The 25,163-nt window shown below is 46.5% G+C and overlaps 6 protein-coding genes across 6 annotated transcripts; 2 read left to right on the top strand and 4 right to left on the bottom strand.

Annotated features, from left to right (window-relative positions):
- Nucleotides 1-1,061: 1,061 nt before the first annotated feature.
- GLAREA_08046 (FAD/NAD(P)-binding protein) lies at nucleotides 1,062-2,889 on the bottom strand (the record flags this gene model as incomplete). The annotated part of the gene is made up of 2 exons (XM_008090093.1): nucleotides 1,062-2,803; nucleotides 2,853-2,889. 2 exons carry the CDS (start codon nucleotides 2,887-2,889, stop codon nucleotides 1,062-1,064), a joined length of 1,779 nt encoding a protein of 592 aa, XP_008088284.1.
- A 2,329-nt stretch (nucleotides 2,890-5,218) lies between these two features.
- GLAREA_08045 (Cysteine proteinase) lies at nucleotides 5,219-6,190 on the bottom strand (the record flags this gene model as incomplete). The annotated part of the gene is made up of 1 exon (XM_008090092.1): nucleotides 5,219-6,190. One exon carries the CDS (start codon nucleotides 6,188-6,190, stop codon nucleotides 5,219-5,221), a length of 972 nt encoding a protein of 323 aa, XP_008088283.1.
- Nucleotides 6,191-8,165: 1,975 nt separating this feature from the next.
- GLAREA_08044 (Terpenoid synthase) lies at nucleotides 8,166-10,046 on the bottom strand (the record flags this gene model as incomplete). The annotated part of the gene is made up of 3 exons (XM_008090091.1): nucleotides 8,166-8,997; nucleotides 9,047-9,973; nucleotides 10,024-10,046. The coding sequence occupies 3 exons, from the start codon at nucleotides 10,044-10,046 to the stop codon at nucleotides 8,166-8,168; spliced, it is 1,782 nt and encodes a 593-aa protein (XP_008088282.1).
- Nucleotides 10,047-10,856: 810 nt separating this feature from the next.
- On the top strand, nucleotides 10,857-12,827 carry GLAREA_08043 (uncharacterized protein; the record flags this gene model as incomplete). Its single annotated transcript, XM_008090090.1, has 1 exon — nucleotides 10,857-12,827. The coding sequence occupies one exon, from the start codon at nucleotides 10,857-10,859 to the stop codon at nucleotides 12,825-12,827; it is 1,971 nt and encodes a 656-aa protein (XP_008088281.1).
- Nucleotides 12,828-15,872: 3,045 nt separating this feature from the next.
- GLAREA_08042 (Family A G protein-coupled receptor-like protein) lies at nucleotides 15,873-16,921 on the top strand (the record flags this gene model as incomplete). Its single annotated transcript, XM_008090089.1, has 3 exons — nucleotides 15,873-15,988; nucleotides 16,035-16,290; nucleotides 16,337-16,921. The coding sequence occupies 3 exons, from the start codon at nucleotides 15,873-15,875 to the stop codon at nucleotides 16,919-16,921; spliced, it is 957 nt and encodes a 318-aa protein (XP_008088280.1).
- Nucleotides 16,922-21,280: 4,359 nt separating this feature from the next.
- On the bottom strand, nucleotides 21,281-24,589 carry GLAREA_08041 ((Trans)glycosidase; the record flags this gene model as incomplete). The annotated part of the gene is made up of 3 exons (XM_008090088.1): nucleotides 21,281-23,973; nucleotides 24,025-24,448; nucleotides 24,500-24,589. The coding sequence occupies 3 exons, from the start codon at nucleotides 24,587-24,589 to the stop codon at nucleotides 21,281-21,283; spliced, it is 3,207 nt and encodes a 1,068-aa protein (XP_008088279.1).
- Between the last annotated feature and the right edge of the window lie 574 nt (nucleotides 24,590-25,163).

The following is a 25,163-nucleotide window of genomic DNA, read 5'->3' as shown; positions in this document are numbered from 1 at the left end:
GCTTTATGAGAGATATTAGTAGTGTTTTAGGGTATAGATGGATATTTCTTGGCTGTTAGATTTCGAGTTTCAGTTCTTGGGGCTTGGGGGCTTAGGGGGGGGGGGGGGGGAGGGTGAGGTTGGAGACTGTGAGGATGAAAGAGGTGTGCATAGCTTTCGCGGCGAATGCCACTGTTGCTCGATCCGGAATCAATATTACCATTCTTTTGTGCCATCATAAAAAGATGGCTCGTCTCACGGCACCTCCTCAAGATTCAGCGGTAGAGTTTGAAAGATTTTAAGTTTAGTCATGTCTCAAAGGTGGAATTTCGTGAGGTTGTATGAGGCATTAAAGGGGTGTGATTTCATGAGCGTAATTACGTGTGAGACTTTTCAGGGTGTAAGATTTCGACTGTTTTGGATCATTAAGTGTATGTTGCGCTTGTGTCGGTGTGTGCACCTTCGTGGAGGGGAAAAGGTGTAATTGAGTAAGTTGGCGAGAGTGCGAGAAACTAAATAATGTATTGAGATGTCCAAGGAGAGGAGCTCGTACGAGGAGTATACAGGAATAGCATAGAAGCAAGTTGAATGAAGAATACAAATGATCTTAGACTCACACAGTGACTTTTACTAGCTACATAACACACGCAGTCATTGAGAAGAAAGAAACATTCGACCCTCTACTCTCAATTGGCTGGCTTGCAGCACACCCGACAAAAGGTTGTAAGGAGCAGAACAACATTTTTAGCGCACCATAGACCCAAGCATGATGTTCTCAACTTCAGAGACCCAGAATGAAATAACATCAACTTGTATCATACGGTCTGTTCTGATTATGCTTTCAAAATCGAAGTTCTTCTTTCATAAAGTCTTCCTCGCTAGCAAGAAGCGGTGGAGAGCTTGATCTATCCTGCGGAGATATCTTAAGAGAAGAGATTTCGGATACCATATGGAAAGTTGATAGGAGATTTTTATTTATTAATATAGTAATCCCAAATTACCCATTACCGCCCTAACACTAACAAGACTAATTACCATCCAACCAACGATCCTCCTTCTCCAAACAGCCAACCCAGAATAAACTAATTACCACTCCCCCACCCCTTAATCCCGCTCTTAACCTCCGGTTTCCACTGTACCACAACGCCGCTATTAACATACATCAACATCACTATCATCACTATACCCGCCAGAATCCAAATTCCCAGATCACTTAACAAAGCCCAATCCCTCTTCACAACATCAATATCGCCCCTCTTCTTCGTTTCCGGCATCAAACTCACACCCTTCCCCCATGGCTTCTCCATCCCAAGATCATCGAGCACCTGCGCCGTCGTGATCTTCGCGCCCGCCAGCACAATCGGGACACCAGTCCCAGGATGCGTCGACGCGCCCACAAAGTAACAATTTTTGAGCCCCTTGGCGCGCGTTTGCGGACGGAAAGCTAAGACGTTGAAGAAAGAATGAGAGAGACCTAGGATCGAGCCCTTGGAGAGATTAAATTCTGATTCCCATGAGAGCGGGGAATTGGTGATTTCGTTTGTGATGAGAGGCTCAATGGAGGCGCACGAGGTGCGGGTTTCGATGATGCGGATGATGGATTTGCGGACGGAGGTTATGAGGGCAGGCCAGTCTAGTTCGGCTGGGAGGCCTGGGGTGGAAGGGGATGTGGTGCGGGTGTTTTGGAGGTGGCCTACGGGGACGAGGATTACGATTGCTTCTTTTCCTTCTGGAGCGGCGGTGGGGTCGACGCGGGAGGGGACGTTGACGTAGAAACTTGGTTCGTGGGGAATGGATTGGCGGTCGAAGATTGCGTCGAAGGATTCGCGGTATTCGTCTGCGAGGAAGATGTTGTGGGTTTGGAGTTCGGGGATTTTTTGGGAGAGAGACCAGTAGAATGATATGGAACTACATGAGCCTGCTCGTTTTGTGAGGGAGTTGGCGTATGATTTGGTGGATGAGGGGGTGGTTTGAGGGAAAAGGTTGTTGTAGGCGTAGACCAGGTCGGCGTTTACGACGACGATATCAGCGGTCAGAGTTTCTCCTGATTCTGTCTTAATACCGGTCACTGTCTTTCCATCTGACGCCATAACAACTTGCGACACCGGTGTCGATAGCCGTATATCAACACCCATTCTCTCGCAGACTCTAACCAATGCCGCAACCACAGCATGAAATCCACCAACCGGATACCAGATCCCCTCCGCCAATTCCGTATATTGAAGTAGCGAATATGTTCCAGGAGCATCGAATGGACTCATTCCCATATACATACTCCCGAAGGTAAACACCCTTCTTAACCTCTCCGTCCAGAAATACCTCGATGCCCTGGAGTATATACTCTCAAACGGATGTAAATCGAACAGATTGACCAAAAAGGTCGGCCGCAGCAGATTAAACACCGAAGTGAAATTCTTATGCAGAACCTCCCTCACACTAACCTCATAATGTCGGTGTGCCTCTGCTAACCATTTGAGATACCTCTCGAACCCATCTTTGCCTTCCCACTTCTCAATCTCGCGCTTCATGACCGCCGTATCGCTGCTGAGCTCGAATCGCTCTCCATCACCGAACCACAAATTGTAATTCGGGTCGCATTTCAACAGTTCCACGCCTTCCGCCTCGAGCGAAGTGTCGAGATCGTAGAATGTCTCCTCGAAGAGCTTGGGGAGGAGGAGGAGAGAGGGGCCTTGGTCGAACCGGTAGCCTTCGTGGGAAATTATACTGCATCTGCCGCCCGTGTAATTGTTCTTCTCGAGAACCGTGACATTGAATCCGGCTTTGGCGAGACGTGCTGCTGTTGCTATGCCTCCTACTCCAGCACCTGGTGGATGTTAGGGTGTACGTGATTGCGGGAGGGAGGGGTAACGTACCGACCACAATTGCGGTCTTTTTCTTTTCTGAGGCCATTGTATATTAAATTGTGATTGATTCCGCAGCTCCAGGAGCAAACAGAATAGACTTTCGATTTCACATGCTTGCGCGATGAGAAAATGTGCTGGGTAGTGGATTGTTGTGGTGGGACGACGAGCTAGCTCCCGTCGGGCCAATTACGATGACGTCTGGAGATGTATTAATCCTGGTATATCTTGCATGTACCACATACACGCCAGAAGTACTGTAAGTTACAAAGAGATGGATTTATCACACATCACATTCTTCTTTCTAATGTACAAGGGATGATATATTTTTGATGTTTGTATACTTCGAACCACGAGATCATGCAATAGCAACGTCAGTCGTACTACTTAGTTGAAACTCGGCAGTGATCGTATTCGTATCTCTATTCTCATACTTTCTCTCTCTCCCGTAAAAGGGTACAACGAGGTTTAAACGAATAGCTTCAATACCATTGATTACTTGTCTTCTACAAGTACTATGCTGAAGCGACAATGTCCAGTTTTAATTCTGAGAATAAAAATAAGAAGAATCGTGAGATTCAATTCAAAACACATCATCGAGTCGCTGATGTTTATCAGCGAATTTTCCGTGGAAATTCATTTCAACTTGATTGGATTCTAGAAAGGATATTAGGTTGATCGCGAGTTATATCAGTTTGGAAATTTACTCCTATTCGATAGACTTTTTGTATTTCAAATATCATCAAGTTAAAGTCAGGACCTATAGGTAAGGAACTGAATTTCTCACAACACTTCACCTACAATCTTCCATCACCACCATTCTCATATCCTTCCTCGCACCATTCCTCTCAAAACCTCATTCTTATTTTTCCTTCTCCACTCACTCTTTTCCAAAGCCTTCTCCCCCAACGCGCCACATCTATAGATTCTCAACAGCATCCATCGATCACATTTCAAGGCACGGGAAATGAGACTTCCTCGCGATGAACAAAAAGAACCGGTAATGAAAACGCGATATTTATTGAACCAGGCTGACGAAATGTCATGTATTCCGTTTATAGCCTCCAGTAAATAAGACGCTGTCATGTTTTGGTGAGATCAATGAAGGATTGAAAGTCCTTGGCCATTTTTGAATATGATTTATGTTGATGGGATGTTTGGAAGATCTTGCTATTTATCTCGTGCTTGAAGAACCTTTATCAGTAAGATCCATCTTTGGCAAAACCTCTCACTTGCTCATCTCTTCTGCTCTCCCCTATGCCTTCCATCAGATTTGAAAATCCACCCAAGATCGCTGAGTGAAACTCATCCACGAGAAGCAAGCCATCTCTTCGGTATTACAACTGCTAGCGATTTTAGCCAGAAAGCTAGTTTTGGCGCAAGAGCAACATATAATATGCCATAACGAGGAGCCTCAAAGCGTATGAACTTCCAAGACTTTTACTCGGATTTTATTAAACAAAAGCCTTGATTTTGCTCGCATGCAAGGAAAGATGCGAGGAGCAAGTATTCCGATGAAACATGATTAATACCACAACATGGCCCACCTACTATCACTAAATTATCGGCAGTGAATAAGTCGATGTGACTAGCCAAACTGCTTTATGTCGAAATGACAAGCCTGGAAACCACGTGGAATTCATTTTTGACTCGCCTCTGAATTTGTCCAAACTGATTGAAGTAGGCGGAAAATGCCTGCGTTTCATACTCACAAGGGACACCCCTCGTAGAGGACAAAATACATGGCAGAAAATTGTATAAAATTATACTATACTTTAGGCAAGCAGCTTAAACTATAAAGGTTAAGAAGATTACATTTCCTGAAAACAATTGACGAAATACTGTCATTTCGTCAACTGTTGTGAGGATCTTATGTGCTGCGACTGCTACTTATTTACTAATCCTTAGACTAAGTAAGACTGTCTACTTCGAACAGCGCTCAAGAAGTTATTTACTTAAAATAGTTGACGAAATATATGATAGTTCTTCGATCAAGATCACGAAATATACGATAATTCGTCAATTGTTTTGAGAGAGTGTTGTGTTTCAACTGCTACTTATTTGGGCTCCGGCTTCCACTGCACAAGCCCGACTATTAAAATATATTAACACTGCCAAAGCACGTCCAACCCAGAATGCCGGTTCCCATACCACTCAACAGCACCCAATCCCTCCACCCGAATGCCTCATTTGATGTGTTATCAACCCTCGATGTGCTGGGGATTTGTCGGTCAAGTGACGGAGGCCTCCTGAATCAACGATGCGGTTTCATCGGCAGGCGGTAGTCTTTTATCTACTAAGACAAGTTCAAGGTATTGCTGGCGTATCGTGTCTGGATCCAACACATCCTCCAGCCCCGTCTCATCATCGGATAATTCTCAATTGACTATGATTTCGATGGCCCGCACGCAAAATATACCAGAGTTGAAATTGTCAGGTTGCTGAGGGCCTTTGCCGTGTTGAACTCTGATTTTAGAAGGTAAAACTTTTGCCACGAGAAACAGCTTGTCGACTACACATTGAGCCTGGCTCAGAGCCTTGTGAGTGTATAGGCTATCGAACATCAATGCTAGTGCGGGCTCTTTCCTGACGTACACAGTAACCCAGTGGTTCTTGTTAACCCAAAGAGGGAAGACGAGATGATCGTACTCAGACGCGCTCAATTTGATCATATCTGGGCGCTGTTCGAGCCAGGAGAGAGGCATCTTGCGATACGCCGAACTTGTTTCGGCATCGATATAACCGGCAGGCATACCCCCGGAGTTGATGACTTGAATAGCAAGATAATCAATGACAGTTTCGTCAAAGGGTTGCTGTCCTTGTAAGCTCTCGACTAAATGCTGTTTATACTGACGAGCTAGAGCACCATCACGAAGCTGATTCTCAAGCCTCAGAATAGGATCGTTGACAGGCGGTTCTTTGACTTGGCTCATCGAGTCTTCCTTGTGCGTGCCACCATTCGGATCAAAGTGCTCTGCCACCTTGGACTTTTTGGGATCAAATGTCGTAGCTAGATCTGAAGCTTGACGTTTGTGCCGCGTTTGCGTTTCTGCGACGATCCCATCGGTGGACTTGACGTGTTGAAGTTCCCGAGCGTCTGCTATTGCCCTTGCCATGCTATGATACTTGTCGTACATATCATAATACTCCTGAGGTAATCTTGGGTTATTTTTGTTATCTGAATGTTGTATTGGCATTCTCCGTCCCAGTGGGTGATTCAGGCGGACGGACATATAGGCGCGATGTGCTTCAGGTATGGTTTGTAGCCATGCACGTCCTTCCTCATCCAATACCGTGATAGCTCTAGAAGTGAAATGATTATTCGGTTTGGGGACTTCAGGAGCAGACATCTTGTAAGTTTCGGTAAACACTCGAAATTGAACAAGTTTGAATTTCTGAAGTGAAGTGAGACTTTGTGATAGCTGGTACATGGAAACTTGATGAATTTGGACGCGCTACTTTGAAAAGGTGCATGTCGAGCCGTAGGATCAAATTCAAACTAGTTAAGCGACAACTGAGCAGGCTCGTGGTGGACAAAATAAGTGGCAGTCGAAACGCGATATTGCTTCGATCAAGTTGACGAAATATCGTAATTTAGTGTATCAACTTAGAACAATATAAAATGTTCCGTCAATTATTTTGAGTAAACAAGGCTTTTCAACTCTGTTCGAAGTCGACTTATTTAGTCTAATTCCTCCGCGAGGCAGGGCCATGAATTCGCAAATGACAAACAACAAAACCTACCTGTGGCTCGGAAAATATTTGGAGCATATTCTCCCATCCAATTATAACGGCTCAAATCGTTTCCGTCGTTTCCGTCGTTTTGGGAGGTTTTCGAGGAAACCTGCGCGAGTCGCACCGCGACTTGGAAAAGATACATCGATCTGTTGAAAATACAACTCTTCGAAGACCAATTGCATATATCTACGACTTGACAAATATGTACTAGCTACTCTGGGATGAGAGGAAAGCTGTACGAACTAGAATCTGTCACTCGACAAAAGAAACGCCCTTTTTTGATTGTGCGACCAAATGAAAGCACCAGCTGGAACCTGCCACTTGACGAAAGATGCGCCATCTTTTAATTCTGGCTCAGATGCAAGCGCCAGCTACAATCTACCACTCGACGAAAATCGACCTGCGATTCATGTTATCCTTAAGAGATTCCAACGGAAGGTGGAAAGAGGTGACCGCCGTGATCCATACACGAGCAATTTCTCCCCAAGTTTGCGACTAACTGAGATCCGCAGATCGAAAGACCATCCCCTAAAAGGAAGAGGATTGTTGGCCAACTCAAGGCAATCTACGTGCAAATAGACCAGTCTACTACGCGCCGGTCTCGGAATGGTTCAAACGACACCCCCAATCGAGACCGTAAAAGCCACAACTCGGAGGATATCAGCTTTTTGCTGCACATGAGGTTCTACAAATTAGAAGTAGGATAGCTGTATCAGCTTTGACCTACAAAAGGGCTCTACGGGCCTTTTTCCGCGCGTAATCGTTGTCGACTGTCCCAACTACCCACACTCTGGAAACAGAATGGCAGCTGCAATCTGTCCACGAGCAGCACATATCACCCCATTCGAATCGGGAACAGGATTCTCGAATTCTGCGCCCGGCGAACGCTGATATGTGCAAAATTACGCATCGTGGTTCCGAATAGATACTTGAAAACGGGTCAGCCCTTCCACATAGAATCGCATAGAAAAGGATTTGCTACATCACATACACCATGAATGATTTCAAATGCTTTTCCACGGACAAGTCAGTCTTCTCTTTTAGATTACCATCTTTATCAATATGTTCCAGGTACTTGCTCCTAAAAATAAAAGCGTCATTAGCTACCGTCGCAACCAAGGTTATGAGCAGGGCGACGAACCGTTCGATATGCACCAGTCCTTCAACATCGTGGTTGGATATTCATACTTCACACCGCCAACGAAAGCCATCCCCGTGGTGTTTTCTCAGCACACGTGCGAGTTTCATAGAAATTGCCGATGATTTCTTGAGGACACTTGGTTATAAGAAGGTGGGCCTTCATGCCGAGATGGACCTGCCACCAGCTAGGCTCAAGCCAGGCTTTTTCTAACATTAGCAGAAAAGGGGTTTTGTGGAGAAATGGGAACTAGAATTACCAGGTGAGCAGATAGTCCTTCTTTCATATCTCAAACTCATCATGTCGAGCACTCACTCGCGAGTCTCACGTCACCTACAAACCCACGTCTCAAATACCTTACACCACAATCACACACAAAAACAAATAATTCAAAATCCATTCATTAATTACCCACACCCTACCTATTTCCCCCTCTTTACAAAAACCACTCACTCGCCCAACGCTCCCCACGCAACCCTCAACCGCCTTAAAATAGGCACAGTAGCCCGTCCCCTCTTAACCACATACCCTTTCCCCCTCAACACGCGTCCAATCTCCATGTAGCACTCGACCGCAACCCTCATCGGCGCTCTCGCATTACTCGGCAATTTCGCCATCGGGCCCTTCGCCTTTTCATAGACTCTAAATGCCTCATCTAGCAGCCTCTGCCGTAATCTCTCGACTTTCTCACTTTTCGGATTGTTAAGTACGTGTTGAGGAGTGAGATCCTCCTCCTTCAACCAGTCCGTGGGAATATAAACCCTTCCAATCTTCGCATCCGTCGCGATGTCGCGCGCGATATTGACATATTGAAGCGCGATTCCCATGCGGCCGCCGGCGGAAACGAGGTGGGCGCGATGAGCTTTGGTTGTTTCAGGGGAGTGGTGAAAGACGAGTTCGAGGATGAGTTCGGCGACGGTGCCGGCGACTTGGGCGGCGTATTTTTCGAGGTCGGGGAAGGTGGAGATGGGAAAGTTGTTTGTTTTGGAGGTAGTGGATTTGTGGAGGAAGGAGAGGTCGGTTTTAAAGCCTTCGAGGAGGTCGTAGAGAGGACCGTAGGGGAGGAGATGAGTTGGTAGGAGACGGAGGGCGGATTGGGCTGATGAAGGGAAGTTTTCGGCGATGTACGTTTGGAGGTCTGGTTGTTTGGATTTTATTCGTGCTTCGTCTGAGGCGTATGCTATATCAAGATATTGGGTCAATTTCTTGATCCAATCTCGAGAAACTTCTTCAGTTTCAGCATCGTCAATTAAATCATCAGCAACTCGGCAGAATGAATATCTGAGAATCGTTAGTAATGTGTTATGTAGGTTAAGGTTGTTCAACTCACAGCAAGGTCAAATCAAGCCGCAGACGACCCGAAAAGGTCGAACTGGCAAGATAGAAGCTCCTGCTCTTCTTCTGCAACCTTGAAACAGCTTGGTTCATCCCGTATATCCTCTGCTCGTCGTATTTTTCCCGGCTCAAGAGAAGAGCTTGAACTAATTTTACTGGTGATGGCAACTCAGGTACTTGCAGAAAGATGCTCGGGAATGCCAGTAAAATCGCTAGAGCATGATCGAATGCAACCTGACCAAAAACTATTAAGATATTTGTAGCCAAAAAGAAAATTGCTTCTTCAATTTCCAACCCTTCCCAGACATGTATCCCGAGCTTGGTTCCAGATTCAATAGTCCATGTTCCTCTCCTCAAAGCTATGGTATCTACGATCCAGAGATATAATGTTGGAATAACAATTGGTGCCCAGGTACTCATTATTGGTAGAGTGATAAGAAATTGAGAAGAAAGTGTCCATAGTAATAGCGCAAAAGGACCAGCCCATGCCAATATCAATCCGAGATATGTTCCCTCACCACCTCTCCATATCAGAGCTGCTCCAAGACCCACGCATGTCGCGATTATTATCTGGCCAATGCGATGCGTAACCTCTATTCGACGTTGCCTTTCTCTCGAGGATATCAAATAACTTGCATGGAAAACCGGTTTGCTGAGAATAAGGTAAAGCAGAGTTGTGTTATACGTTTGTATTATAAAAAAGAAGACTTCTTCCGCCGGTATGGAGAATAATCGTGGCCCAATAATAACACTTGGTGGATATGTCCAGATTTTGCGCCGGATGAGGTAGGAATCCCAGGGTATCGTCGACACCACCGCAATCGTCACCAGAAATGCGATCTTGTATAGATCAATGCGAGCGAACAGCGGCCGGTACAACAATGTCAAGGCAATGGCTGGTGGTATCGTGTACTTGAGATGTCTGCAAGATTTTAGCACATACATCATCAGCCAGCCTTTGATCCCACTTACACCAAGGCATAATCGAATCCCATTCTGACAAAGGTAAATGAGGGATCTCAAGAATGTCCACGACCACTTGACAGCAACATAGCAATGATCATGTACAGATAATTAAGATATCAGATGTTTTGCGTATTCAATGGGAGAACATGATGTGACAATTTTGACGAGCTACAACCCGACGGGAAGCGGACTAAGAAAGAGGACCGACCAAGTTTTGACGAGGCTGCGTGGAAACTAATGAATCTATATTCAACCAATTGAATTAGCTCTTATGGGTCAGAAGATATCGGCATCGGAGAAATGTTTTACACGTATTCCGTAAAGCAGCCGGTTTAGAGTACGATGGAGCATTATTTCTTTGTTGCTGTTCCTGACTAGGCAATACAGGTAATACAGGTAATACGTGTGGTTATGTAATACACAGGGGCGTCTGCATACCCCGCTATTCCCAATCGGGTCTCGTGCATTGATAGCTCCAACGACATCATTATTGGTCCCTGACATCATCACCACCTGCACATGGGAATTTTGAGCAACAAGACCATGAATCAGACCATGAACAATGAGGGGCAAATCCTGGGCAAATCCCTGGGCAAAGGCTCCGTTCGACTATGGCCAATCATGACCTCTTCTTGCCATCAAACCCATGCTTTCCAGACATTTCATCATAATTCTGGAGTCTCAAGCACAAGTGCCTGGACTCACAAGCAAATCTTCATGATTTCACCAGCTCAACCTCCGTTCTGTGTATAATTCTGCCGTGACATGTCCCACGACACAGCACTTATGTGGATCGCAGAATCATTACATACTTTCTCTGTTCTGCCCAATTCGCGCTCATGACTATTGTCATTGAGAGACAGAAACAGAGTATGACCGAAAGGAGGAAACCTCATCCATATCTCCAAGGAAACTTCGCACCGATTCATCGAGTACTACCTCTCACGTCTTGTCCCTACGATGGCGAGATCCCAAAAGAGCTTGCTGGCGGCGAGTATGTGAGGAATGGAGGAAATCCAGTGTCGAATGAGGATCTTGGACGAGATGCGCATTGGTTTGACGGCGATGGAATGTTGAGTGGTGTGGCATTTCGACGAAAGTTAGATGGATCGATCGAGCCTCAATTCGTGAACCAGTATATCCTCACGGACGCCTACCTGTCAACTGTCACAACGCCCTCTTTACGATTACCTGTTCTACCAAGCATTGCAACACTTGTGAACCCGGCATCTTCACTGGTGAAGATCATCATACGCATCTTTCGAACGATCTTCCTCGTCATCATTTCACATCTTCCAGGTTCGCAGTACGCAATCAAGAAGATCAGCGTCGCCAATACTGGAATTTTGTATCACGATGGAAGGGCATTGGCGACCTGCGAAAGTGGTCCACCGATCAGAGTCAGTCTGCCAGGCCTAGAGACGATTGGATGGTTCGATGGAAGAAGGGCAGAAGGAGAGACCATTTCAGAGCATATTGAAGGGGAAGGGTTTGGTGGAGATGGACTGATGAGTTTCATGAAGGAATGGACCACAGCTCATCCTCGAGTCGACCCAATTACGAAGGATCTAATACTTTTCCATTCGACTTTTTTCGCACCATTTGTTAATTATTCGATTATACCCAGTACGCAAAACTCATCTGTTCCACGACCTCGCCTGATTAATGCTGCTCTTCCGGGCGTCAAGTCTCCTAAGATGATGCATGATTTCGGAGTTTCTTTTTCACATACTGTCATAATGGATCTGCCTTTGTCGCTGGACCCAAGGAATCTTGCACGGAACTTACCCGTTGTTAATTATGACCCGAATGGCCGGTCCAGATTCGGTGTGCTTCCAAGGTGGAAACCAGAGGATGTCAGATGGTTCGAGACAAATCCTTGTTGCATATTTCATACTGCGAATACTTGGGATGAGATGGTTCTCAATCCTTTCACAAAGAAGCATGAGGTTGCAGCAGTAAACATGCTGGCATGTCGTTTGACCAGTTCATCCTTAGTGTTTAGTGCTGGAGACATTGCAGCTCCAGTACCTTTACCAACATCCAAACTTCTCTATCCACAAGAAGAAGACCAATGTCGACTATACTACTACCGATTCTCCCTGCTTCCCGGCTCAAACACCATCACCCACCAATTCTCCCTCTCCTCCATCCCATTCGAATTTCCATCCATCCGAGACGACGTCTCCATGGGCAAAGCCCGCTACATCTACGGCTGTTCCGTCTCCGACAGCTCATTCGGCGCCGCCCTCGGTCGAGCCGTCAAAATCGACTCCCTAGTAAAAATCGACTCCCTGGCTCTCATCGCCAAAGCCACACTCGATCCACCAACTCCCATAGTAGGATGCGTCGACACCCGCGGCGTCCCTGAAATCCTAGCCTCATCCGACCCCAACGACCCGATCAAGATCTTCAAACTCCCGCCCGGAATTTACGCGCAGGAATCACAGTTCGTGGCGCGCGAGAACGGGGAATCAGAGGATGATGGATGGATTCTCGCGTATGTGTTTGATGAATCACAGTTAGATGCATACGGCGAAGCGACTTCGGCCTCGAAGAGCGAGTTGTGGGTTATCGATGCGAGGGAGATGAGGGAGGTAGCTTGTAAAGTTAAATTACCGCAGCGTGTGCCGTATGGGTTGCATGGGAATTGGTTTTCGGAAAAGGAGATTTTGGGACAGCGGGGTGTGGAGAGTGTGAGGAGTTTGCCTGTTGCGAAGGGGAAGGTGATGGAGGAGAAGGAGGAGGGGAGTGTGTGGTGGGATGCGTGGATGGGGATGAGGAGGTGGGCGCTTGATGTTGTTGGGTAGGATGAGCGTATCTCAGCGGGTAGTATATATTTGGGTGTATTATATGCATTGATGGCGTTGGAATGGTCGTTGGGAGGTCATAATAAGGGCATCTGTTTGCTCTATAGCGAATTAACTTATACATTTCTAAGGATCTTTCCATCAAGTGAACCTCAGCTTAGTCTCTCAACTACCATCTATTTCAGCCTCCCCTTTCTCACTCCTCCCAGCATCGTAGCCTTGCATCTCTACCACACCACACCACACCATCTACCAACCTCGAATTAAAAGCAGCAACGGCATTTAAATCCCCAATTAGTACAGTATATCCTATTTAGTACACGACTCTCACGAATCCCTGATAATCCCAACCTCCGAGTTTTCACATGTCACGCAACTACTTAAGACGGACTAGAAGCCCTAATCAAGATTTCCCCAGACTGTCAAGGCGTTTATCTACCGACTGACGAAATATCGTAACATACCCAGGTGCTTTTCGAGCACCATAAAATATTCGATTTCTGGCCCCGCCCCCGCCAGCCAAGTCTAAACATTTCCTCACGCTCTGTGCCGGTTCGAGCTGTAGCTGCGGTTTTCTGCAGAAAGCCATTTTTTTGGTTCTATCTCGTAATCTAGTATGGAATTCACGACTTATCTCGACGGCGCGAGCAGCGAAAATCTGTTGTCCGTGGTTTCCGAGTCAACGAGTAGTCGCCGAGCCGTTACATGAGGCGTTGTCTTAGTCGTAAAAACAAAAGGGCAATATCTCACGAGCGCGCTTTTTTTCTCAATTCCGCGTCTTCATCCCGCTGTAAACTACCTAGGTACCTATGCATTTCACGATATCTCAAAGCCATGAACCCGTTCTTGCCGACCCGGTTCCGGTTCATCCGCGGGGGCGTTGACAGGCTGTGTAAGTGTTTCTAGCGTTTCTTGGTATATGCTTCTTTGGGTGGTTCACAGTTAGTTTTGTGTGCAGGATTTTATTTTCCTTTTGCGACAACTACCGAGTATGAGAATCGGGATTCGGCACTTGGGCCGCGGTAAATGGACAGGGAGGAGGCATATGATTTGTGTGGTAAGCTGTGATTTGCGAAGTCAGATGTATCATATGATTGGCAGAAAAGTTTGTATGCACAGGGAGGTTTTGATACGGGAAAATATGAAATGCACAGGGAGGAATTGAGGGGAAATGCATATGAAGATGTCGTGTGACAGTCAGATGGGTTTGGAGATTTGAGATGGATATGGAGAATTTCAGATGGGTTGGGGATGGGAAGGGAAGTTGGAATCGAGACAGTATCGGCATTATTGGTAAACGGAATTGAAATCGGAATGGTAAAAGGAAAGAGGTTGAGATGGGATTTTTATTAGGTCCCGAAGATTCCCGTTAGGTTTGTTAGGATGTTCTAGATTCCTGTGATAATAGATGGAATTATCAATGATAAACCATCTGAATAAAGTACCTAACGAGATTTTATTAGAGATGTAGCGAGGTACTATTTACGTAACCTCCTTTCCCATCCAGCACTCATGGTAGAGCCGTCGAAACACGACATATGCCCTGAAAAGTCGACGAAATACCAAAGAAATAGCGTTAATCAAGTTGACAAAATGTAGTATACTTTGGCTGCATTTTCAAACATCAAGAACATTTAACCCCACCTAACATACAATTTCATCGTATCTCGTCCAATATGTTTTGTCTAGGCAAACAATTTCCAATCCATCCTCCTCCTACCATCACATGCCTTAACACATGGCTGCACGCACCCCAAAACGATCCATGCACCACCGCTGCAAGGTTGTGCGCTAGCTACATATTCAATCAAAGCTTGATTCGTGATGGCGATCGATGGGGGGGTTTTGGATCGGGCGAATTGAATGAAGTTAGGGTTGTTTCACGACAGAGACGGTGATGGGGTGTGATTTGTTGAGAAAATAATGGTTTGGTGGTCAGATTTTTCTATGCGGGCTTTGGAGGAGAGATGAAGAGGTGGAGGGGAAGGGGAGAAGAGGGAGGATAGGTTTGTATGCGCTCTTCGCCAGCGTCAAAGGAGATACTCTTTCAATGATTCAGTAATAATTCAAACATGAAAGTTTCCTTATCTTTTCCAACATTCTAAAACTTAAATTATCAGCTCTACAACAGCTCAAACAGCTCAATCACAAAACCTTGGCACAACCAACCCCTGCACAACAAAACTACGCTAAGCCTTAAATCCAAGCGAACCTCCAAAAGAAATCTCTGACATCACCTCGTTGTGCATTTCCTCTATCCAAACAAACGTTTGCCCGCACTGTGATACAACCTCGCAGAGCAAATGGCAACAAGCAGAGGGTGAGAATACAAATGACAACAAGTACCGCTTTTCTTGGCGAAAAAGTATACCTCAGTCGTTGTATGCAAAGCAAAGTTAGAACTACTACTTCCAAGGAAGTACCTCCGTCAACGGTTCCGGCCCGGTACTGAAGACTTTAATTTTCCGCGACTAGGTCAAAGGACGGGAATAAGTACGAAGTGCCTTTGACATGAATCATTAAGTGGGGATGCGAATGACGCAGTACATACAAAGAGTATTATCTCAAACGTCTTTGATACTGTACGGTACCTCCAAAGTAGAGGGCTAGAACTCTGCAATGTTCTGTCATCGCCGATTTTCATTTCTAAGGAGATGGCAGGCTGGAAAGCTTCTCAAGGCTTGAGTCGATTCGCTAAGGAGCTAGAAAGGGTGATGCCGATTCTGCCGTTTGGTTGATCAAGGGATGCATTTTACTAGGTGATTGGTTGATAGAGCTATGCTGTATCAGGTTACATTGTCTGAGAGTCATCTGCCCTTCCCTATGTGGCGTGTCGCGATACGTGCCGGTGCGTGGTGGAAAGCGCGAATAGGCAATCTGCACAACGTCATTACTTTGTAACGTCAGGGTGTGAGGGAACACTCTTATATACGACAGTTCCCTATTCCAGCAAGAAGTAATCAGCTTGAGTTCATTGCAACAACATACGTATCTGAGACTGAGACTGAGATTGAACCTTTCTTGGACGAATAACTAGCTACCAAGATGGAGAATATTTTCAAGAGAGCGGGCAATGATGCCTTGAGGGAGAATCCAAATTCGATGGTCTACCCAAGAGTGTCGGATATCAACATCACTATTCGTGGTTCCGATTGGTATTGGTAAGTTATTCCACACCCATCACACAAAGTCATGCTAATTCATCAGGGCTGTTACCGCTGTCATGGGTGCCGCAACACTCGTCTTTGTCGCCCTGGCATTCAGAGTTCCTCGCTCAAAGCGAATCTTCCACTACATCACCGCCGCCATCACCATGGTTGCGACCATTGCTTATTTCACCATGGGATCCAACCTAGGATACGCGGCTATTCCAGTCGAATTCGTTCGATCGAACCCCAAAGTCGCCGGGACGGCCCGTGAGATCTTTTACGTGCGCTACATCGACTGGTTCATCACGACACCAGTAAGTCACCTCACACACCCCATAATTCACAATCTAATTGTATCAGCTCCTCCTCCTCGACATCATGCTCACAGCCGGCCTCCCATGGCCCACAATTCTCTACACGCTCCTCCTCGACGAAATCATGATCGTCACCGGTCTCGTCGGCGCCCTCGTCGAATCCCGCTACAAATGGGGATATTTCACCTTCGCCATGGCCGCCCTCTTCTACATCGCCTACAACGTCACCTGGGTAGGCCGCAAACACGCCAACGCCCTTGGCTCCAACATCGGCCGCACCTACCTCATGGTTGGCGCCTGGACCATCTTCCTCTGGTTCCTTTACCCCATCGCCTGGGGACTCAGCGAGGGTGGAAACGTCATTGCTCCGGATTCTGAGGCCGTGTTTTACGGTGTCTTGGATATCATGGCTAAGCCTGTCTTTGGCGCTCTTCTCCTTTGGGGTCACCGCAATATCGATCCTGCGACTCTCGGTCTGCATATCCGCGATTACGACGATGCCATGCACCCATCTGAGAAGAGTGGTTTCGGCAGTGCCGCGGCCGCGAACAATGGTGCTACGGGTGGTGTGACGGGTGCGAATACTGCGCCGGGCGTGCATAATGATACCACGGCTACTGCTGCTGTTTAAGCAAGCGAAGCAGGCGGGCAACGGGATTGCAGATTGCATATGATACCTTGATCACCGTGCTCTTGTAGCAGGTGACGGATTGTCTTTGACAGACAGACAGCGGATGCTTTTTCATTCTTTTGTATTTTTAAATGAGGGGATGTGATGAGAGAGGGGTAATAGGTGGTAATCAGCATGGCATTGTTAATACATTTTAAATCTTTATATCAATTCCTTGACGTGATTTGCGACTGTCTTCTAAGAGTAATGTTTCTACCACGGAGAAAACTTCGAAACCTCACTTTACTTTCAATGCACAATGATACTTATTGGATTTCCTATCTCTTTCCTGTTTAAAACCCCTAAAACCTTCTGACCTCTCTACCTCTCTCCCATCGCTCACTCCCCGACCTCCCCTCATCTCCAATACATCATACCAATCCCACCAACCATCGCTCATTCCAGGTCCCTCCACCACACTCGCCAAATGCCTCAAATCCCCCCCTCGCCCTTCGGCGCCCAACAGGAATTCAAGTCCACCCCACATCTCCCTAGTAATGTGATCCCACAGAACTCGCTCGGAATCCCGCACGTCACGGGAAAGAGGCTCTCACGAGGGGTGGAAGTGTCAGCTCACGTGATCTGAGATATCTCGTTGCAGTGAGGGAGAAGATGAGGGATGGGGGTGAAGACGTAATGGGTAGATAGGTAAGATTGAAGTGTTTGTATCTGAGGTGTTGGAGGTTTTCGTGAGCGAACGTGTTATTGGAGAGGTAAGTAAGGGAAGTGCGTTATGCTTCTGGCGATTGGCTGGGTGCGTGGGTGGGTTTTCGAATGCGTTTGAAGCGTCTGTGTGGTTTGAGGGGGTACGGGTAAGGTTCCCTGAGCGTTGCGTTTATGCTGGGTAGGTCGGCAAGGGAGTTTTCGCATCGTGAGCACCGTCAAGAGGAAGTTGGTCGCCGTAGAGGATCCTTTAGAGTGCCAGTGGATGAATGAATGTCTTGTCCTGGGGCTTTTCTCGCGCGTGAAGGTCGATTGTGTAAAGGTATGGAACGTGGGTGAAGGATTTCACGTCGTTTTTGGGGGAGATGGTGTGGATTTCTTCGGTGATCGCGAGAGGGTTGTATAGGTGGTTCGCGAGTGATTTGGTGGATATGAGGATGCGTGGTTGATGATTTCGAACGTCAAGTGTTTTCATAAAATGGACGTTCTTTTGTATATATTGAGATTCCGAACTTGTGAGTTTATGTTTGTGATATGAGATGTGAAACATCTCACGAGAGGGATGTATTTCGTGCTTGTAGTTTGTCTGTCATACATTATTTCGAACGTTACACTTACTAGACGGAATAAGTGGTAAGCGGAATACGATGTTTGTTTGGTGGAGTTGACGGATTATCGTGTTTCGTGGATCACAGGATGTTTTGCATTCTAAGGTTTCGAAATTAAGAAATCCTGTTGAGAGATCTATGTAAGCCATTACGGTCGTGTGTACAAGCGATATAGTAAGGTGATGGAATTGAGTCTGGAGCGTGAATCTTAGATGGGATTGGAAGACTTGATGGAAGATTAAACTTTTAATAATCTACTTATAATCACCCATTACCACAACATCTACACCAAGAAACATTACTTTACAGTCCCTGCTACTAGAACTCAAAACCCCTATCGCCCTAAGGGAAAAAATGAGGGGTGGTGTTTTTGGAGTTGGGTAAATTGTGGAACTTGTCGGATACATGTTGGGTGAGCTGTGTTCTTGCTGTTACTGAAAATAGCAAGATTGGTTATGTAGGTGGTATAAGATGGAAGCAGATTAGTATCTACGTACGGGCTGTTGGAGGATACGGAGAAAGGGATTGTTAAAGTGAATGAGGGTTTTGGATGGTGGGTCGTGATTGAGGTTGAAGTTTGCCGTGTGAAGGCGTGTAATGGAAAGTGTGAGCTGTAAGGTGTCAATAAGCGTGGAAATGGAAATTCAGAGTTTAAGATTGACATAATTTACTTAAAGAGCAGCGGTATTGATTCAAGATTTAGTACTTAAAAAATATAAGAAAGCCAGCAGTGTTCGGTATTCTAAAGCTTCCTCGCAATGCTTACAAGACTTTTGAATTCAGGTTTCGCTGAATTGTATATATCTGAGACATCCTCCAGCGTAAACCTCATAATCTCGACCTCTGTTCCTATTATTACTACCGAGGGCTTACCTATCTACCATCTCTCCCATCTATCTATTTAATCGCTACCTAGACGGCCGTAACTCAATCATATAACAACCTGGTTTAGCGAGGATATAAAGGGCGTTGAACGATAACCCTCTTTCACAAATCATTTCCTTAATTACTAGTCTGCTTGCATAACCAGATCGTATCCCCGGAGAACTTGGTTGGGAATTGGCGAAACTTGCGGATGAGAATGTGGGAGTTTCGACACAGGTTTTGATACGATTTTTGAGCACTGGGTGATAGGAACGAGCGGTGGGATTTTCTTGGTTTTGTGTATAGACAAGATGGGTAGGAGGCGACTGTGATACTAGTGCGTTTAAGTTTATGTCTCTTCTGGTGTTCTCGGTGCATGAAAAGTTTTAAGCGAGGCAGGTTGTGTTCAGAAAGCGAAATGAATTGTCCAGTGTGTTTTGTAAGATATATCGAAATATCAGAGTAGACAGGAGGGTTTCGCCTTTGTAGGCCTATGATACAAATTGGGAGGGCGATCTCGAAGGGATTTATAAGTAAGTCACTTGTGAGGATGATTGATGTATCTAAGTAATTAAACTCATCAACATTACTCTGGTTCTAGAAACCTATCGACTCAGGTTGATTGGTGCATTTAACATTGCCAGATCAACTCATTTGACATCGAGTGACTGAATATGTTTAGCGAGGTATGAGGTGAGAAGGCGGAAGGATAAACACGAGATACTTGGAAAAGAAGAATTGGTTTTAGGTCTTGGTGCAGCCAGGGATTACAGACGTAAGTCTAATTTATTTAGAAATTAAGAATATAAGATTGCATCTAGTAGTAAAAGAGTCAAAAGGTGTAGTTCATAGGTGATGATTTCGAGATAGGGCATTATAGAGAGATTTATTATACATAACAGAGGTTGTCTTCAGTATACACAGGTCTTGCAAACAAAAGTAAATAACTATTCCCTTCTCCCAAGGTCTAACTAAGCCACAAACACAAAAGCAACAAATATTAGCTCGATAAACCTACCTTTGCATTCGCACCTTAGAATCACAAAAACCCCCAAAAAGTGCCAGTGAATCAACCTCATCCACCACCCAAAAATATCTCCAAAAAAATAGTTAACGTACAAGTGCGAGATCCGAAGATCGAGATATCATCAATCAAACGTCCCCTACCAACCCAACCGCTCCCAACTCTATCACAAGGAATTAAGGAGAGGGAACGAAGCACCAGGTGGGGATGCCTAGCTTGGGGATGCGCGTCGCCTTTCGGCAGCGATCGAGTCTTCGGTTCGGTGTGATTTGATTCGTTGAAGGGTTTTGGTTTATTGGGGTTTATTAAGTAGAAAAGGCGGCGGAGACTGTGGGGGGAGGGGTGAGGTGGTGAGGTGAATGTGAAGTGAATGTGAGTGTGTGGAGATGTCGAAATCAAGGCTTCACGGCTTAGATCGATAGGGGAGAAACCTAGCCGGTGTTAAGAGGGGCCTCTTGCTACGCTAGAATCTGGAGAAATTCAGGTAAAAGCTCGAGAGATGTTTACTTATTCATCTAATGGGATGTGGAGAGTTGGGAAACGTCTTGGTTTCTAAAAACATTCCATTTCTAGTATCGTTTAATCTACCGCGAACAACCCAAAGATCCTAATATATATCTTATAATCTCCCCCCCCTCGCACAAACTAAATTAAGCCAGATAAATTTCTAAGGTTTTTGTGATGAAGAAGAGGTTAGAAATCTCAACTATTGATTTCGTTCGAGACAGCCAGTCTTAATTCCAGGGGTTCTATCGACGAAGGATATGATAACTTGTCACCTTAATTGAGGAAATATAACACATTTTGAATACTTCTTCGTCTGCGTCTAGCAGCTCACCATGTGAGACCATACCTCCTAACCAAGGATTGAAATCCAAAGATACCACCAAAAGCAAATTGCTTACCATATCTTCAAAAGACCTCAAGAGGCTAGCATATCAACCAAGAAACAGATATTCGGATAATACACATATTCAATTCATTCATATGTAATTTACATATATCACACTTCTCTCTATCCTCCCCTTTTCTCTATCTCTCACACACAAAATCCAAACGTTCTTCAAAACCCCCCACACCCCAACCAAGAAACTCCATCCATCCTTCATCCAACCAAACAAAGTAAAATATCACACATCACATTATATCAAAACCAAACAATTACAAAACGAAAACCCCGACAACAGCACAAACGATCATAGCCAAACCAGACGCTCCCATCTTGGATCCCGCACCCGTGCTAATCGGCGCGGTGGGCACCGGCGACGCAGGAGCGCTGGCTGGAGTGGTTTGCGCAACGGCTTTGTTTCCACCGACTACGCTTGGAACGAGCGGGCCTGGGATGAGTGAGACAGGAATGACTTCAACGGTCTTGACGCCTGTCGCAGTGCTGAAGCCTGTTGGGATTGGGAAGCAGGCGGAGCCAGTGGCAGTGCCGTAGCACTTGACTGGGCCGGCGGTGGAAGGTGTTGGGTAAGGTGCGACTGGGGTAGCGAGGACGGTTGCGGTGGAGAGGGACAGGGTGATTTGGACGGTGGAGTAGCGGGTTGACTTGTCGTAGATGGTTGTTGTGCCGCTGAGGGTTGGGACGGGGTAGACGGTTGTGTACACTGGGATTGTAGCGGTGGAGGTAGAGCCTGGGCAGTTGACAACGCCTGGAGCGCAGGCTGTTACGGTGACGACCTTGGTAGTGTAGATGGTAGCAGTTGTAAATGGAACTGGGGCAGGTGCCGGAGTTGCAACTGCACCGCTGTTTCCGCTGACGGGGCAGACGGTGGTGCTGACTGCGACGATTTCGGTGGTGACTGATCCTTTACCTGGGCAGTTTGGTACTGATGGTGGGCAAGCTGTGACGGTGTAGATCTTGGTTGCGTAGATGGTGCTTGTGGTGTACTCTGCAGGAGGGGCTGGCGCTGGAGTCTGAATAGAGCCGACGGGGCAGACGGTTGTGTACAGAATCTTTGTCTCGGTGACGACTGAACCAAGAGGACAGTCGGTTACGGTTGGGGGACACTTGGTCACTGTATATACCGAGGTGGTCAGAACAGTGGAGGTGGTCATTTCAGTACTAGTAGGTGCCGCAGTTGTCACGATTGTTGATGGAGTTGTGGATGGGCTAGTCGATGTGCTTGTCGTAGGAACTACTGTAGTCACGACAGTTGACGATGAACTCGTGGTTGGGCCAGTGGACGTGGTGGTCGTAGAGTTTCCAAAAGGAGGCGTGAAAGTTGGGAACTTGCTTGAGCTGGTGCTGGTAGTCAAATCAGTAGAGCTAGTCTCACTAGTTGATGTTGGGTCAGCTGAGGAGGTGGCGCTTGATGTGGTCTCCGTAGAGCTTGAAGCGGAGGTAGAATCAGTTGTGGTGCTTGAGCTTGTAGCAGAGGTGTCGGTACTTGACGTAGTTCCAGTAGAAATACTGCTAGAGACGGAAGTCGAAGTGGTCGGGTCCACAGTAACGCTTGAGCTCGTAGCGGAAGAGCTGGAGCTTGAAGTGGACGTTTCTGTGCTTGAAGTAGAGCCAGTAGAGCTGGTACTTGAGACGGAGGTTGAGGTAGGATCGACGCTGGAGCTTACAGAGCTTGAAGCAGAGCTCGAAACGGAGGTTGAGCTTGTTGGGTCTACACTGGAGCTTACAGAGCTTGAAGTAGAGCTCGAAACGGACGTCGAACTTGTTGGGTCTACAGTGGAGCTTACAGAGCTTGAAACAGAGCTTGAGACTGAGGTTGAAGTAGTTGGGTCGACTGTGGTGCTTGAAGCAGAAGAGCTTACGGAGGAGCTCGAGGATGAGCTGGACGAAGAGCTGGAGCTGCTGGTTGACGCGATGCTAGACGATGAGCTGGACGAGCTGGAAGTTGGCAGAATGGTAGATGAGCTGGACAAAGAGCTAGACGAAGAGCTGGAGCTGCTAGTCGGTGTAACGCTGGATGAAGAGCTAGACGAAGAGCTGGAGCTGCTAGTTGGCGCAATGCTAGAGGAGCTGGACGAAGAGCTGGACGAGGTAGATACAACGCTGGAAGATGAGCTGCTGGAAGAAGAGCTTGTTGGTTTCACAGAGCTTGAGCTGCTGGAAGAAGAACTTGTTGGTTTCACGGAGCTTGAACTGGAAGAAGAACTTGTTGGCTTGGAGCTCGTAGATGAGCTCGTTGGCTTAGAGCTTGAGCTGGAAGAAGAACTTGTTGGCTTGGAGCTCGTAGATGAGCTCGTTGGCTTGGAGCTCGTCGATGAGCTGGTTGGTTTCGCCGTCGTTGTCGTCGATGTAACCGGAAGAGGGCAGGCGCCGCCAGCTGGAGGAGGCTTGATACCCTTGAGCGAGTTGGCAATCATCGTGTAGTAAGGAGCACATTCGCACTTGTTGTTGATAGAAGCAGTCGCATCCCACAACATAACACCTCCAAAGGCAGAATCTCCCTTGTACGCGCTGATGAGGGTATCAGCCTCAGTGGCACTGATGTAATCACCGAAGTTTGCTGGTGCGCAAGATCCTATAGTATTGACAGGTCCTCCTTTCAATCCGATATAGATCTTGGCTCCACTGCTCGCTCCACCAGCAATTGTGGTCTTCCAAGCATTGTAATTCCAGTTCGTAGGTTTCTTCTCAGGTTTGCCAGGTGTCCAGTTTGGGTTTTCGTTTACCCAATTTCTTGCGTTACACCCGTAACCTCCATTGGGAGCTCCGTTGTTGTAAAATTGAATGAAAAGCAAATCGAACTTAGCGCTGTTGATCATGACACCTTGGTTCGCTTCAGGAAGTGGACATTGGGGGGCCCCAGTGATGAGGTATTTCTTTCCAGTTTTGACAGTGGCGAAGTTGGCACGAAGAGCGTTGATGGCCGCAATGTATCCGGCTTGCACATCTATAAAGTTATTAGTACCTGTTTTAATCTACGACAGTTTGAGAAACAAACCAGTTGAAGGATGTTCGATATCAAAGTCAAATCCATCGATATCGATAGTAGTCTCCATTGATGTGTTGTAGAGCCCACGGTCTAATGGTCGAGGTCCGGTGTACCCTGGTTGGATTGGTCCATAAGCTTTCCACAAGGCATTTCCAAATGCAGTTCCAGCAGGGGCTCCAGTCAATTGATAACCACTTGATCCACCTCCGAGCGATAAGATGATCTTCTTGCCAATCGACTGGCAGTAAGGAATGTCTTCTTGGACCTCAGGGCATCGGTTGTAGATATCCGTTCCCCAGCATTTATTTCCAAAGTCCTGTACCCACTGTCCGTTGTTCTGTTGAGGGAAGATGTTGACGAAGCCAATAGGAATTATATCGATACTGCTCTCGTCGCAAAATGTTCTGAGGCGCTGCTGGTTAGCTCCTGAACCCTACGCGATTGTTAGTGTCATCCCGGAATAACTCATATCCCCATTACATACCCAGTACACAGCAACATTAGGAGCGGCGAAAGTTGGAGCAATTAAAGACAAAGCAGCAGTAGCCGCGAAAAGTGTGTTTGAGGAATACATTATAAGAGTTTAGGGGTATATAATCTAAAAGATTGTGGTATGGCCGAGGCCGGTAGAGAATGTGATGACTAGATTGTCAATGAAAGGACGCAAACAAAAGTCTGCAACAGCGCAATGGCCGTAGGAAAGGGCGACAACGAGGGGGGGAGACGTTGAAGAAGTTGTCGGTAGAGAGGGAAAGAAGGGAAGAAGCAGACGTGAAGAGGAAAAGCCATAGTATTGATACAAACGCTTAGCGAGTTGGAAGATTTTGCTCATTGGCTGAATCCGAGTGAAGATGCCAGGATAATTTCGGTTCCTGGGCTAAAATTGACAGACGACGTAGCGGCACGGCCTAGGAGACGGGAGGAAAGTGGTCGAGGTCAGCAATGAGGGGCTTGATAGGCTGCAGACTGTGACCAAAAAGGGTATTTCATGCATTCTCTCAGCCGGTCGACAGCGCTAGTATTTTTGACATTAAAACTGTCAACACTCACACTCTTCTTCAGACGTCCTACCTCATTCTTCCGCTGAAATGTGAATGGAAAGAGTCTTTTGCTTTTCCTCTCTCACGTGGATGCCATATTGATCTCCA

The sequence above is a fragment of the Glarea lozoyensis genome, assembly GCF_000409485.1.
Source record: "Glarea lozoyensis ATCC 20868 chromosome Unknown GLAREA9, whole genome shotgun sequence".
NCBI lineage: Eukaryota > Fungi > Ascomycota > Leotiomycetes > Helotiales > Helotiaceae > Glarea > Glarea lozoyensis.
The sequence above is the reverse complement of the archived record's forward strand: the minus strand, read 5'-3'. Positions and strand labels throughout refer to the sequence as shown.